Below are 14,292 nucleotides of genomic sequence, written 5' to 3'. Positions count from 1 at the left end.
AGCTGCATTATTGTGTGGCACAGGCTCGCTGTAGAGACTTCATGGAATTAGAAAACCTAAATTCGGGAGATTACCTGGTTGCTGACCCCAGCAGGTGTAAAGATGCTTTTTTATGGAGAACCCTGGTTAACAAGTCACAATCTGAGAGTTTAGCAGCTTTTCTGTAACAGAAATACTCTGTTTTCAAGGGGAAGGTTATCTGTAAGGGATTTATATTCCAAATTACAGGAGAGGGTTTTGTTGGTTTTTCCTTTAGGATTACAAAGGTAATGGAGAAAAGCACCATTTGATATTTGCCAACCTAAAGGTGCAGCTCACTGGAACCTGAGGATAATTAACTGTTGTAGTTCCAGCTCTGACATTTTGATATAACTTCCTCATCCACACAGTGGTGTTTGTCAGCTCTGTTTGCAGCAATCAGTGATTCCCATCTTCTTATAGAAATTCTTTGTGAGTTTTTAATTAACACTTTTTATTCATACGCATTTCAAATTAGGAGCTTTAAGCTTGCAAGACAGAGACAGCCTATTTTTTTTTTAATTGGTTTTTTTACTGCCAGAGCAATTTGGTGAGTATATGATCTGTGGTAAAAACACACCAACAATTAAATAACTGGTAATTTCCTCGGAGTTCTAAAGTTGAACCTTAAGCCTGCAGGACAGAAAACATGCCATGTTGCTCTTGTTAAGCTGTCAAACTATAACTGCATAAGAGACTATAAAGGATTTTCAGTTTCTTCTCAGAGCATTTTTGGAGGAGAAGTCAGTAAAGCAGTTATCTAATAATCCATGTTGAGTACACACTGAATTTTCTATTTAATGTTACTTTTAATTATACTCCTGCTGGGTTAACGTGTCAGCATTTTTCTCTTTTTTTTACAGGATTCTGCTCAGGAGAGTGTCATTAAACGAGATATCCATCGTACCTATCCAGCACATGATTATTTTAAGGATACAGAAGGAGATGGTCAGGAATCTCTGTACAAGATCTGTAAGGTACAGTCAGTACTCCGCATTTTCAAGTGTGTCCCATATTTTGTGTGACTTTATTTTGCCCTGCTAACCATGTTCTGGCCCAAGCTGCTAATCAATAAGATTTTAAAGCTCTGTTTAAATTGCATGTGGAGACTGTGGTGTTTGTGCACTACCTTTTACAGCCTTGCATTTGGTATCTCCTGAGGTGCAGGTGAGAAGAGCTTGGCTTTGCTGAGGTGAGAGCTCCTCTTCAGTGGGAGTGTGGTGTAGGAGAACCTCTTTTGCTCTGAGGTGGAGAGATTTGCAGAGAAAGAGAAACAAACCCTCAGAGCAGGTTCTGCTGTGAGGTTAAACAAGAATGTCTGTAGGTAATTAGCTAGAGAACAAGTTTGCTGGCCATTCCACCAGCAGAATGTGAGCAGAGCTTTTCACTCACAGCTGCCAGATCCCCTCTGATAAAATACACTCTTAAGTTTTCCAATTTGCACATGAGAAAGTTGAGATACTAAATCAATAGCTTTGTCCATCTTGTAGAGACAGACTTCTTGTTTGAGAGAGATCCAGAAGATAAAAGATTGCAGCCAAGCAGGTACTTCTCTGCCTGGCAGTTGCAGATTTTGCTGTGGTTTTGGCAGTCAGTTTCTGGGTTTTTTTCTAAAATTTTACTAAATTCTAAAATTTCTACTTTTTTTTTTTACATGAAATTCATGTGGAATATTCTGTGATGTAGAATTCATTCTATTCACGTAGAATGAATGATTGCCTTAGACAAAGCCATTTCCCTTCCCCTTCCTTGTTGCTGTTTCCACCTCCTGCTGATTGCTAGAAATGATGGAGTTGTCACAGCAAGCAGAAAAAAGTGTTCTGCCTTTGGGGTATAATAATACATGTTCCTGTTCCCCAGATCAATTCTGTGGTGATACAAACTCCTATTCAAATAATAATTTGGATGACTGTTAAATATAGCTGCTTCAATACTGGAGTTCAGTATTGTGAGTAATTCACATTTTAAAAAAGGCACAAAATTAGGGAACCAGAGAGAACTTTGAACCAATGATAGTGATTTCTCCCTCATCTTAGAGGGCTCCAGGAGACAGTTCCTGCACCAGTCTATGAAAAGAATAACAAGGACAATGCAGGTAATTGTGGGCTTGTCACTTTGATATCAGCTACGTGAAAAATGATGGAATAATTCAGTTTTTCAAGAACTAAATGTGAGAATTATGTTATTATGAGGCCCTGTGAGATTATTGAAAAGAGATCATGACAAGCTAACACAAAAACCAGAAGTACAGGTTTCATTGGTGAAGGTGTTCTGATTGAAATTCTGTAGCTCCTGTAGCCTGCCATGCTAAGAATGTAAAAATGCTGGACAAGTTAGAGCACAAACAAGACACACATTAAGGAGTTAAAGACTGGCTAGCAGGTTCCTCAGCAGCAGCACTGGATTTCAGTCAAGGCATTATGAATATCCCTTGTTCATTCCATGTACTCTGGTTAGTCACCTGAAAGAAACCAGAAAATCCTGTCTCATGAAGATATCTTGGTGACACAGAGGAAAAGGGGATGGTAAATAATGAGCTGTAAAGGATGTGTAGATGGATGAACGTCGTGTAGGAGCAGTTTGACTTGAGCAACTCAGTTTTTTGTAGCTGCTGCAGCTGCTTTTAGTTACAGTGTCCAGAATTAAAGACAACTATTCTACATTGGAAAGAATCTATAAAGTTCCATGAGGGCGATGAAAGAATTTGGGAACATTCTTTGGAAAGAAAAACTCTTTTTCATGAAGGCATATCTCAGTCTACTTTAATGAAGAACAAATAAAGGAGTGAATCTGTCTGAACTGGAAGCAACTTAGAGGAGTTACCTGTCCAGCGGGCAGCTTCAGAGGGGCACAGATGTCAGACCTTCCTGGGTCATTTCCTTTCTGTAGGAAATGTGAAGAATTCTGCATGTTTTCTGAATCTGGGAGCTTTCCTTGCTCTCAAGGCCTCTTCCGCTCCTGCAGAGAAAGTTGCTGTAGCTGTTGGTTCTCTTTTCTTGAAGGATCTTGAAGCTCAGAGCTGCTGCATCCTTGACAAAGAGAAAGTCAGGGAAAAGTGCCAGGAGGCCTGTACGGATGAACAAGATGCTCCTGGATAAAAGACAAACAGAAAAGGAAGCCTACAGAGGGTGAAAGCAAGGGCAGGTCATCTGGTAGGAACATAGAGAAATTGTCCAAGCAGACAGAGATCAGGTTTGGGAAGCTAAAGCCCTTATCAAATTAAATCTGGCCGTGGGTGTGAAGGGGGACAAGAAAATATTCTATAGGTAATCTGTGATAAAGCTAAGACTAGAGAAGATGTGGGCCCTCTCTGTAAGGAAAGGGCAAACCTGCTAACCCAGGACATGGAGAAGGCTGAGCTACTCGGTGACTTTTTTGCCTCTGTTTTCACTGGCAAGTGCTCCAGCATCACTGCTGAGGTCACAGGAGGCAAAGGCAGGGACCTGCCTGGTGTAGGAGACAAGGTTTGAGATGATCCAAGTCGCCTGAAAGGCCGTGGGGTCTGATGAGATGCATCTGTGGGTCCTGAGGGAACTGGCACATGAAGTTGCTAAGCTGCTGTCCATTGTATTTGAGGTCATGGGCATCCTGTGAAGGTCCCACTGAATGAAAATGGGGAAACATAACCCCCACTTTTAAAAAGGCAAGAAGAGAAGGTTCCAGGGAGACCTCAGAGCCCCTTCCTGTGCCTAAAGGGGCTCCCAAAGAGCTGAAGAGGGACTTTGGGAAAGGGCCTGGAATAACAGGACAAGGGGGAAGGGCTTCCCACTGCCAGAGGGCAGGGGCAGATGGGATATTAGGAAAAAATTCTTCACCTGTGAGGGTGGTGAGGCCTGGCACAGGGTGCCCAGAGAAGCTGTGGCTGCCCCATCCTTGCATCTCTGGAAGTGTTCAAGGCCAGGTTTGATGAGGCTTGGAACGAGCTGGTCTAGTGGAAGGTGTCCCTGCCCATAGCAGGGGGTGGAATTGGATGAGCTTTAGGGTCCTTTCCAACCCAAAACCATTCTGGGATTCTGTGGTCTTCGATCAGAGACCTCTCCATGTGTCCATCAAGTTGAGGGCTGCTCTTCCTGTGAAGCATTTTGTATTTACCTGGAGTAGAATGACCTCTGTCACTTGGCCACTTTCTCTTGATAGAACATGTTGTGCATAGCAGCTTTGCAGTCAATTTTTAATTCCCTGCTCCAAACAGCTTTGTCTCATCGGCACTCTTTGTTACTGTGCTATTTTTATGTGTTCTTTAAGGTTTGTGAATATTTGCAGCACGTCTTTCTGCAGGGTTCTGTGAGTGACCTCACGTTTCTTCTCTGGGTGAGAACTGACTGTTTATTCCTACCTTTTGCTTTTTCTCCTTTAATCAATTATTTGAGTGCATAAGGGGACATTCTATAGCAGCTCAGTTCCCTGAAAAGCCTTTGGGTAGGGATCTTGTTGAAGAGTTCGTCAAAATCCTGGTAATCTTGCTGACTCCCTCATTCTTTTACGTGCTCATTGGTTCAAAGGAGGATTTGGGAAGCTTTGCTTTCTGGTAGAACAGCCATATCCAGTCTCCAACATGGAATTATTCATAAATTTACTGATTACACTTAAGGGTTTATTCCTACCTGCCAGTGTTGAGATCTGACACAACTGCTGTGGAGATTCCCAGGCAGTAACTTTTCCTTCATCCTCACACAGTCTTCTTACATGACTGTGGCTGTGACAGATGTCTGTTTGGGTCTGACTGGACCTTGAGTTCATGATTGATAAACTGTTTTCTCCAGTGCATGCGTTTTTGAGAAATACTGTTCAAGACTGATTAATTTGCTTATAAACTTGTCGTTCCATTGGGAATAAAAAGTAATAATCTGTGTTGAAAGTAGTAATGGGGCAGCTTTTTATTACTAGAATAACTCTTACCAGAGGTGCTGGGTACTGGTGCCCTTCTTCTAATGTGAACCCAAGAAGTTGGAAGAATGGGATTATTGAATATGGCTGGGAAAGGTCTGTCCTCAAGTGGGAGGGTAAAAAGCTTGAAGAGCATTTTCTTCATTCCCCACTGAAATGAGAGATGATCTGAGCTGTCAGATAAAAAGGAAAATCATTAAAAGCTCACTGCCTCATTTTAACAGGTCTGTCGGTTTTTGTTCCATCTCTTAATGTCCTCTTCAGAACAGCAGGAAATCAGGAAAGATGGAAACTTTTTCTGTTGCAGAACATTTATGTGACAAAGTACCTAAAAATAAACTTCAGGACTGACAGTGGTGATAAGGAATGAAAAGAGTTCCAGATTCTAGACTGGAGATTTCACTTGAGGACACCACTTAAGCTGGATTTTCACAGAGCAAATTCTGGGGAATCTTTGGGAAAACTGCTGCTTCTTGCATGCTTTCTGTTTAAATCCTCTGCAAATTCTAGCTCTATTTAAAGAGCTCACCTCAGTGTTACAATGCATAACTGAACAGTGCTCAGTGCCTGCCTCCCTGCTCCGTGTGTGCTCACAGCTCCATGCTCCAGGGAATCAGAGCACTTGGCAGAATTAATCCTCTCGACTCTCTGGAGTGCGTGCAGCGTAGAATTTAACACGATACATGTTTTCCCTAATTTTCTTACTAAAGTAACTCCTGTTCAACAAACCACCAGTGTGACTTTAATGGGGAGAAGGGAGCACGGTGCAGGGAAATCAGTCAGGTTCGCTCGTACTGGTTGGTACTGGGCAGACTGGGAAAACAGACACAGTGCTTTCCTGTTTCTCAGAAAATGCTTGAGTTACTTCTCGAGATTCAGAGTTGGTGTCAGTGTTTCTCAGTAAGCTGAGGCCTTGCAGAAGGATAGGAATCATTTGTATCAGGACCTGTTTTGTTACTAAATACTTACCCCTTGGTGGATCAGATTGGTGGATTTTTTCCCAATCCCAGTCTCGCTTGGCTGGAGGTTTGAGGTGCAGGATCAGTGTGAGAGCTGGCTTGCTGTGAGGCCAAACACTGTGTTTTAGTTGTTGTTGCAATGTCTGGTTTTTGGTAGCCGCGTTGGCAGAGAGAATAACAAACTGCTTTCTAGCAATGCTAACTCTGAGTGGGCTCGTTATGGGGTGTTTCAGCTTTTGTTGCTGTGTACTGAAATATGAAAATATCTTTGAGTTGCTCTTCTGTAACCAGTAGCTTCTATGCCCATGATAAGCTGTGAATGATGGATTATGCTTCAGCAGAGCTGCTGCTCCGTGCTGGCCTGTAAGATGAAAGTCTCATTTTCATACTTTTTTTTGCATTTTCATTTCCATTCCATTGCAGCATGCCTTTTCAGATAGTCACCTCTTCTCACTGTGCATGTATTCTTCCACATTTTTCAATCCTTAGTATCTCCTTAGATTTACAAATGGGAAGTTTCAGTGTTTGTCCAGGTGTAATTATTTGTCCAAGAGCAGATCTCTTTTGTTCCTGCAGAAATCTATTTGCCAATTTTAGGGTAAACACAATCAGTTAAAGAATTATTCCTCATCTATTTTTAATTGTTCATTTTCTTTGCTCCTGGGTTGAAGAGCAGTGCTAGTAGATACTGTTGTCTTGTTTCATGCAAAGGATTTTTAACATTATCTTGTCTTCTTCTGTTTACATATTAATAAGGATCCTTCTCTGTGCATCTGTTTCCAGTTAATGCAGAAGTTCCTGGTGTAATGTGATACATACTCAGTGCTGCACCCATAGGAATATTACTGCTTTCAGACTGTTGGTCTTAGAATAAACTTAGGTATGGAGTTTTAACTTGTACTATTACTAAAATGATTTAGCAACTGAGCATGTAATGAAAACCTTCTTGGGTGAAAAGTCTGTGTCAAAGTATGGATGTTTTCCTGAGACAGTCTGAGTGTCAGACACCGCCTAAGTCGCTTAAATCTACCAAAGCAGACTTCAGCACAGAGCTCTGTCTGTGTTAAACACTGAGTAGCTTCCCTTGGCCATTTCACAGAGATCATAGGGGGGCACACCCTCTGCTCTTCCACATTTTAGTCTGCTGGGACTCACAGACAGCAGTTACAGAAATCCCAAATCTCAGTTTTAAATTCAGCCACCTTTCCCTTGTCTTTTAAATGCTACATACTTGGAATCTTTCTGTCTACAGAAGACTCTGATCTGGGAAGATTCTCCTCTGTTAATTATTTTGAAGAAGAATTTCTGCCCAGCCCTGGATTCTTGGTTCACTTTCCCAGCATGCTGGTGGTTCTCTATTATGGCTTTGAGAAGACTCTGCTTCCAAAGAATTCACTTCCCAGTGATGATGTACTAAGAACAGCGTAGTAATTCTTCTCTTCAGAACACAGATAACTATTACAGAGATGTCTTAATTCTGTGAGATCATCATTTAGTGAAAATGAATGAAAATAGACTTCAAGTCAGAACCTTCATTAAATCCCATTTATGAGACAGAGAATATTTAAAATCTCAGTGAACTGGGGCATTGTAATTGGAAGTTCCTCAAGAGCTTAGGAGAATAGTAAGTTAAAAGACTGTGACATGGCAAAAATCCCATCCTCTTCAAATTGTAAGGTTACAATGACTGCAGTGGAAATAGGGGATTTGGGATTTTGCCTTGTTTTTGTAATTCATGTGGAAAGAGAAAGTTAATGCTCCCCAGTTCCTTAGAAGCATAGATCTTAAATAGTTAATCTTAGATCTTTAGTTAATGAGATGATATTATGGTGGTATCTGTAGGCAGCAGCCTTATTTTTGAGGTTATTCTGGTTAATTACATCATATTTCAGCACTATCAAATCCCATAGGTTGCTTAAAAATAAAACAGTATAATTGGAAATGTAATGTGCATTAAGCTTCCAGAATCTCTTTGCATTGGGTAGATGCAATGAAATCATGTAGATTTTAGAGACTTCATTAAAACCTAAACCTTTAGTTGTCAGGATCATCATGTTTAGACTTAAGAGCAGAATCTTTCTTTGTTTGATCGAATTCTGATGCAGAACTGAAGTTTGTGTCCAGGTATCTGATAACAGCTGCTTGTCAAGATCAGATTTTGGGGAAGGACCTAGTGGAAATTAATTTCAAAAAGCAAGTGGATCAAGCAGTTAATTTTTTTTTCATGGTTTTTGGTTGCTTCAAAGGTTTTTTAATGATTCCATCCTTTTGCTGGGGCCCTTGGACATTTTTCTGCTATATAGGCAGTGTCCACTAATTAATTTCATATTTTTATTTAAACCAAATTATCCAGTACTAGCTGATTTGTAGTTCTATGGATCAACCTTCTTAGAAAAGTTTCAATTTTTTCATCTCTTCTCTTCTAATCAGGCAGTTAGTGGTTTACCAGTTTACTTCCCCCCTCCAGCTTTTTGGGTGAATACCGTCTGTTCTTAATAAATTTTCAGTAATTTTATTCCCTTTATTATCTCTTCTGATACTCAGTTGGACACAGGTCCTTCAACACATCCCCTGTTAGAAATGGTTCCAGCAGGATGACAAACCCTGTGATTCTTCTGTAATAAAACAAACACAGGGGAGGTTCATGGGGATTTTCTGCTGGAGCTTAAATACAATTTTCTTACATTGACCGTACATTTTCCAGGCAGAGATGTTGCCTTCCTGCTCTGAAAGTGTTTGAAACGGATTTATTACGAGCTCAAATGTGTTTAGGAAGTTGATTATGAGAAACTTTGCTGTTGTTCCTTCATGTATTTGTGTTTAACTGCAAAGTGAGGATCTTTTTTTGGTACCCTCCTCATTTTCCCTCTTTTGCTGTGACTTCAGCTTCTTTCAGAATCTCAAAAGAAGCGTGGTTTTATTTCTTACAACTTCCTGTACTTTTCAATCTATGAATTTGGAAGCCATTTGTTTTCTCCAGTGTGTTGGTTTCTCAATTTTTTTTTTTTTTAATTGCTATTTTCAGCAAATTATTCACTGTAATGCTTCTCACAACAGAGAACCCCCAGGCACTGGTAATTTGATGTTCATTTTTCAGCGTAGATTTTTTTTAAGGTAAATTAGAAGTGTTTTTTATATAGTGTGAAGAAATCCTAGATCAGATTTCTCATTTTTAATTCTGCACATCTGTTTCTAAGCAGAGCTGGCTCATCAAAACCAGGAGTAATACAGCATTTAGGAAAGCTTCAGAGACAAGGTATTAGGCATCTATAAACTGATAGATCTGGGGAACAAAGAGATTCATGATGGTGATTAACCAGTGGATGTTTCTAGTTAGTCATAGAAAATATTAATTTAAGCATTTAAAGTAACTTCTGTTAATTCAGTGCTTAGCAGCTAATTAACTATTTTATAGAGAGCATCCTTTCTTTTCCAGTTGAATTTTGTATCTGCCATTGTACACTTCTCAGGTTAGCTTTTATATTTGATTTTTGTGACTAGAGCTGTTCTAAACTGGCAAGCAGATTGCAGTGCTTCATTAAACAGTTTTCAGTGATTTCTGTGACTTTCTGTGAATTCTTGTCCATTGAAACTGAGCAATGGGCTGGGATTATTTTCACCCAGCTCCTAACTAATCCCATCTAACAGCTTTCAAAAGAGTGGTGAGCAGTACGGACAAAGGGCAAAGAGCTGCAAGTCCCAGGTCAGCTTTTCCCAGAGGAAATGTAGGGCTGAATTGTTCTGAAACAGTGACCTTTAGTGGAATACTCAGGCTGTACTCACAGAAATTCTGTCTTCCAGAGTTATTTCAGAATTCCTCACTAATACTACATTCTCCCCATCACAATGAAAAAGTAAGGTGATTTGAAGACTTTCACTGTGGTTTGTTCTTCATTTCAGCATTTCTGCAGAATTAATTTGCATTGTTGTTCACACTGTTGGCTGGAAAAGAGGCACATTTTTTGAGTTGCAGTTATTACCTTTTGGAGAGGCAGCATATCCACCTTTGGAATACCATGGAACAGCCCCAGTGTGGGTGGGTTTGGCTCCCTGGGACCCCTGACCATGCTTATTCCCATGTTTATTTATTTATTTGTTACTTTGAGCTGTGAGTACGTGTGGTGTTCTGGGCAAAGTGGATCTTCTGGTCCTTGTGGCTCCTTCGTCCTCCTGGCTCTGCCCTTTGCTTTGGTTCTCCCTGGCTGTAACCTTAGTACCTCACTTATCTCAGGATGTCTCTCCTCTGATGTCAGTCCTGCTGCTTAGACTTCCTCAGGTTTCCTCAAATTCTTAACATCCTCTGACATCTCTTTAAAAACAGTATCTGTCTTCTCATCTCGGGAAAGTAAAGGGGAAGGAAAGGCTAGTTATTTTAGTTTGGGGATTTTTTAGGAGTAAGAAAAAGCATGTCTGTCATACCATAGGAAAATGAGTCTTGTTCATTCTTCAGCATAACAAGGGCATGGGAAAACTGTTTCTGATGAAATCTTCGGGTTAGAGTAGCTCTCAGCAGTTTTTTTAACCTTCAGTCCTCTACTTCCATAATGTCAGAACTTGTTTTTCCAAAAACAAACATTCATTCTCCCCACAGCACAAACTTCCCTGGTTTTCATGTTACATTGGTGAAGTTCTATCATTACTCACCTGAGCAGAATTATCCTTGATTTAAGTGAAGGGAAATTGCATCCAACTTTTTCCATGCTGATTGAAAAATAAAAATAATAATTTACAACTACAGCATCTGTGGAGGGTTGAGAGTGACCTGGGGGTGCTTTTAGAAAAGCCCCGAAAGCACGAGAGTGGTTACAGTTTTACCCCCTTAGCCGGAGTAGTGTTACATAGAGAATCATGGAATGGCTTGGGTTGGAAGGGACCTTAAAGTTCATCCCATCCCACCCCCTGCCATGGGCAGGGACACCTTCCACTAGCCCAGGTGGCTCCAAGCCTGTCCAGCCCTGCCTTGGACACTTCCAGGGATCCAGGGGCAGCCACAGCTTCTCTGGGCACCCTGTGCCAGGGCCTGCCCACCCTCCCAGGGAGGAATTTCATCCCAGTATCCCATCCAGCCCTGCCCTCTGGCACTGGGAAGCCATTCCCTGTGTCCTGTCCCTCCAGTTCCTGATGGAATGTATCTCTTCGACTTCCTTGTAGGCCCCTTCAGATCCTGGAAGGAAGGATCCTGAATAGCCCATTGATGAGAGCACACTTTGGTAATGCCTGTATGCATTTTAAATACAGTTTGACTTCTCTTTTTTCTAGGCCTATTCTGTCTACGATGAAGACATTGGCTATTGCCAGGGACAGTCCTTCCTTGCAGCTGTGCTTCTGCTTCATGTGAGTTAATTGCAAAATGAAAGCTTTGGTATTTGAAACCAACGCAGCTGGAAAATCAGCAGTGCTGCAGCCATGCTGTTTGACAGATATTTACTGTTATTTATTTGCCTGTATTAGTTTTCCTCTTGTTGCTTTTTGGCCGTAGAGATTAATGGCTTCTGTCTTCATGAATGTAGATTTTCTTTATCTGGGAGAAATCTATTAAATTCCCAAGTACTTCTGTGTCAAAAGCTGAAATCAGTTTGTTGCATATTAATATTTACTTTTTATTTAGTTGTCACCTAAGTGAGCTCCCTGTGTGCTCATGGGGAATTTAACTCCAGGAGACATTCTCAGAGCAGCTCATCAAAGCAAGTAGTCTCACTAATTTTTTGGGAGACTTTTTCTCTTGGGGACATTTTATAGTATCTTCTGAGGGCAAGCTGATTTTTAACCTTGATATTTTAGCCTCTAATCAGAAGCTGCACCAGCTTTGATCTGGGTATATGTCCAGATAGATAAATAAATACACGATTTTTATAGGTGTAAGATGCTTTATGTGTGATGTCTCAGTGGAAAAGCAGCATATTTATTGAGATAAAGTCTATCTGAATAAGCCACCCCAAAGCTCAACCACAGTTCTTACTCAGGCTCTTGCCTGCTTTTTCTCTCAGGTTTTAATTAGTAAATTATCAATCAGGATTGAAATACCTTTTGAAGTGTGGGTTTGAGACAGCTGCTGGTGGTGTGTATGTAATACACACTCTTCCTAAGGTATTTGGAACTCAAATTCAGATTAGTTTAAGTCGTAATTCCTAGTGAGAGCTGTGACTCCTTGAAATCTTGAGAAACATGATACAGATGACAGTGTTGCAGAGAAGCTTTAGATCTTTAAAGAATAAACCTGTATTAGTCCCATTATTGCAGTCTAACATACTCTGTAAGATAGCTTATCTAACAGTAATTTTACAATTAATTTTTTACCCAAAGCAGGATTTTGAAGTTCACTGGAAAAATAAGCCATTTTCAATACCAGAGGTGTTTAGAAAAGGGTGGGTGTCACATTCTTAACATTTGACTACTACTTCAGCTCCTCTGCCTTTGTTCTGTGCTGTCATTACTACAGAGAATCAACTCTGTTTCTGCTGTTTCTGGAGCTGGAAGAAATTGCCCTGTACACAGGGAACACTAAATGGAAGTTACACTCATTTTAATATGTCCTTTATAACATTTGGTTTCATCATAGGATATTAAAGTGAAATGCTCAGAGAAAGGGGGAGTGAAGCAGTCTCAATGAGCACAACTGTAATTTGGGAGCTTCCTAGGATGTCCTCACACTCTTGTTTTTCTCAAATTCTCCAAACAATCTGTAGGCTGTGAGTGCTTTTCTATCTTTGCATGGATTTCTAGACCTTTTCCTTTTCCTTTTTTTCTGGGACAGGTTATGCTTTCTCTTCCATGTGGATAGGTTTCAGGGATGGTTGGGTAGCCTGAACCTCCATCCTCTGTTTTTGTGGTTTTGGTTCTTTGATGAAATTCCCATCAAGGGTATGCAGGTAACTTCTAATCACAGAGGAGCAGTGTTGCCAACTCTAATAATTGTACTCTAGGTCTCCCAGTATTTGACTTTTTTTTCATGTCTGTTTTTCAGAGCCCTTGTCTGTGGGGAAAAACAACACATAAAATTTCACTTAAAAGAATTACAAATTTCTGGCTTTTTGTGATTTCAAAGAAAAGACAGCAAAAGGCAAATATCTAAATACTAAAAATCAGGATGGCAATGCCCAAAATTTGTGTTCTGCTTAAATAAAAAAAATAAATGAAAATTCGATGTATGATTTTGAATCCTTGGGATTGGTAATATCAGAGAGCCTCTATTCACTGAGAGCAAGGACTTGGGGAGCTCTTTGGCCCAGTCCTGACCTCTGTTCCATCTCCCTGTCTTGGGGCAGGGACAGCTGTCAATGCACGAGCATCTGACTGAGCACGTAGGGTGGATGTGCCTGTGCATGAGCACCTGCTGTTTCATTAGAAATAATTGGTTTTTACCAAAACCCCTGAAATTTGCATTCATTGTCTTACAGAGCAGATTCAAGCCTTTTGGTCAGGATAAAATTATTTCTTCCCTTTACTTTGTTTGCAGCTTTTCTGTGCTGTCAGTGGGGAGCATTCCATCCAGATGAAATTGTGATTAAGAGCTTTGAAATTCCTAAGGATTTGTCTTGGGTAAATGAAGCCCAGACTGACAGCCATCAGCCAGCCTGGCAACCCTTTGTGCTAACCAGTTCCTTTCCTTTTTGATGTCTGAAAATGAAAACGAAGCTGTCTGCCCGTGGCCCTGGAGACAGGGCCGAATTATGGGCTGAGCATAAAAGATGAAACCCTGAAGGGAAATATGAAGAGCCTAAAATTCTCTTGAAGAAAATACTGAGCTTTTATCTGTCGCTGATACGTGATAAGGAGTTGGCAGTAGGCCAAATGAGTGAATGCACTTGAAGGTGGAGAGGTGTTCTTGATTGTCAGTAATTGTTTTCATTTGTTACAATCTGGTGCTTCCAAAAGAAAGCACGTTTTTAATGGGATTGAAAGGTTGATTTGGGTTCTGTTTGTGCCTGTCATTCTTGTGCTACCTGAAGGCAAGGGGAAGTTGGGAAGATGATGTGGAGGTTTTGTGACACGGGGCTTCCCGCCAATTCAGCATTCAGCGGGCTCAAGCCAACAAATACAAGCGTAGAGTGGCTCAAACAGCTCATGTGAGTGCCACCTTCCAAACCACTGATGGATGAGACATTTTGGTGAGAATGAAATACAGATTATGGATGTAGGGATTCCAAAAAAGTCAGCATGTGAATAGATGGGATTGTGGGAAACCTGACTTCAGAGTTTGATGCCCTGGGGTTTGAATGAAAGTGGATAAGCATTGTTCTCGCTAGGGGTTGGTTGTACCTTATTTCTCCTGAATTTTTCCCATTTAACCACAGTACACATCACTGTCATGAGTTGTTGCCTTTTTATTTTATTTTCCTTCTTTTTTTTGTTTTTAAATTGCTTTTATATGCCTGAGGGTTGTGCACTGGTTGTTCTCATACCTATTTGACAGAAAGAATGCTGCTGA

General features: G+C 40.7%; 1 protein-coding gene across 7 annotated transcripts in view; it reads left to right on the top strand.

The window, feature by feature from the left end:
* The window catches only part of RABGAP1L (RAB GTPase activating protein 1 like), a 242,364-nt gene that overhangs the window by 130,039 nt on the left and 98,033 nt on the right, over nucleotides 1-14,292 (top strand). For 6 of the 7 annotated variants that reach the window (XM_048312811.1, XM_048312805.1, XM_048312808.1 and 3 more), the window contains 2 exons: nucleotides 882-995; nucleotides 11,124-11,198. In XM_048312811.1, coding sequence (XP_048168768.1) covers nucleotides 882-995; nucleotides 11,124-11,198 — 189 coding nt within the window. The remainder of the gene's footprint in view (nucleotides 1-881; nucleotides 996-11,123; nucleotides 11,199-14,292) is intronic. The other variant, XM_048312810.1, reaches the window with a different exon arrangement.

The sequence above is a fragment of the Corvus hawaiiensis genome, chromosome 9 (genome assembly GCF_020740725.1).
Source record: "Corvus hawaiiensis isolate bCorHaw1 chromosome 9, bCorHaw1.pri.cur, whole genome shotgun sequence".
NCBI classification, from domain to species: Eukaryota; Metazoa; Chordata; class Aves; order Passeriformes; family Corvidae; genus Corvus; species Corvus hawaiiensis.
The sequence above is the reverse complement of the archived record's forward strand: the minus strand, read 5'-3'. Positions and strand labels throughout refer to the sequence as shown.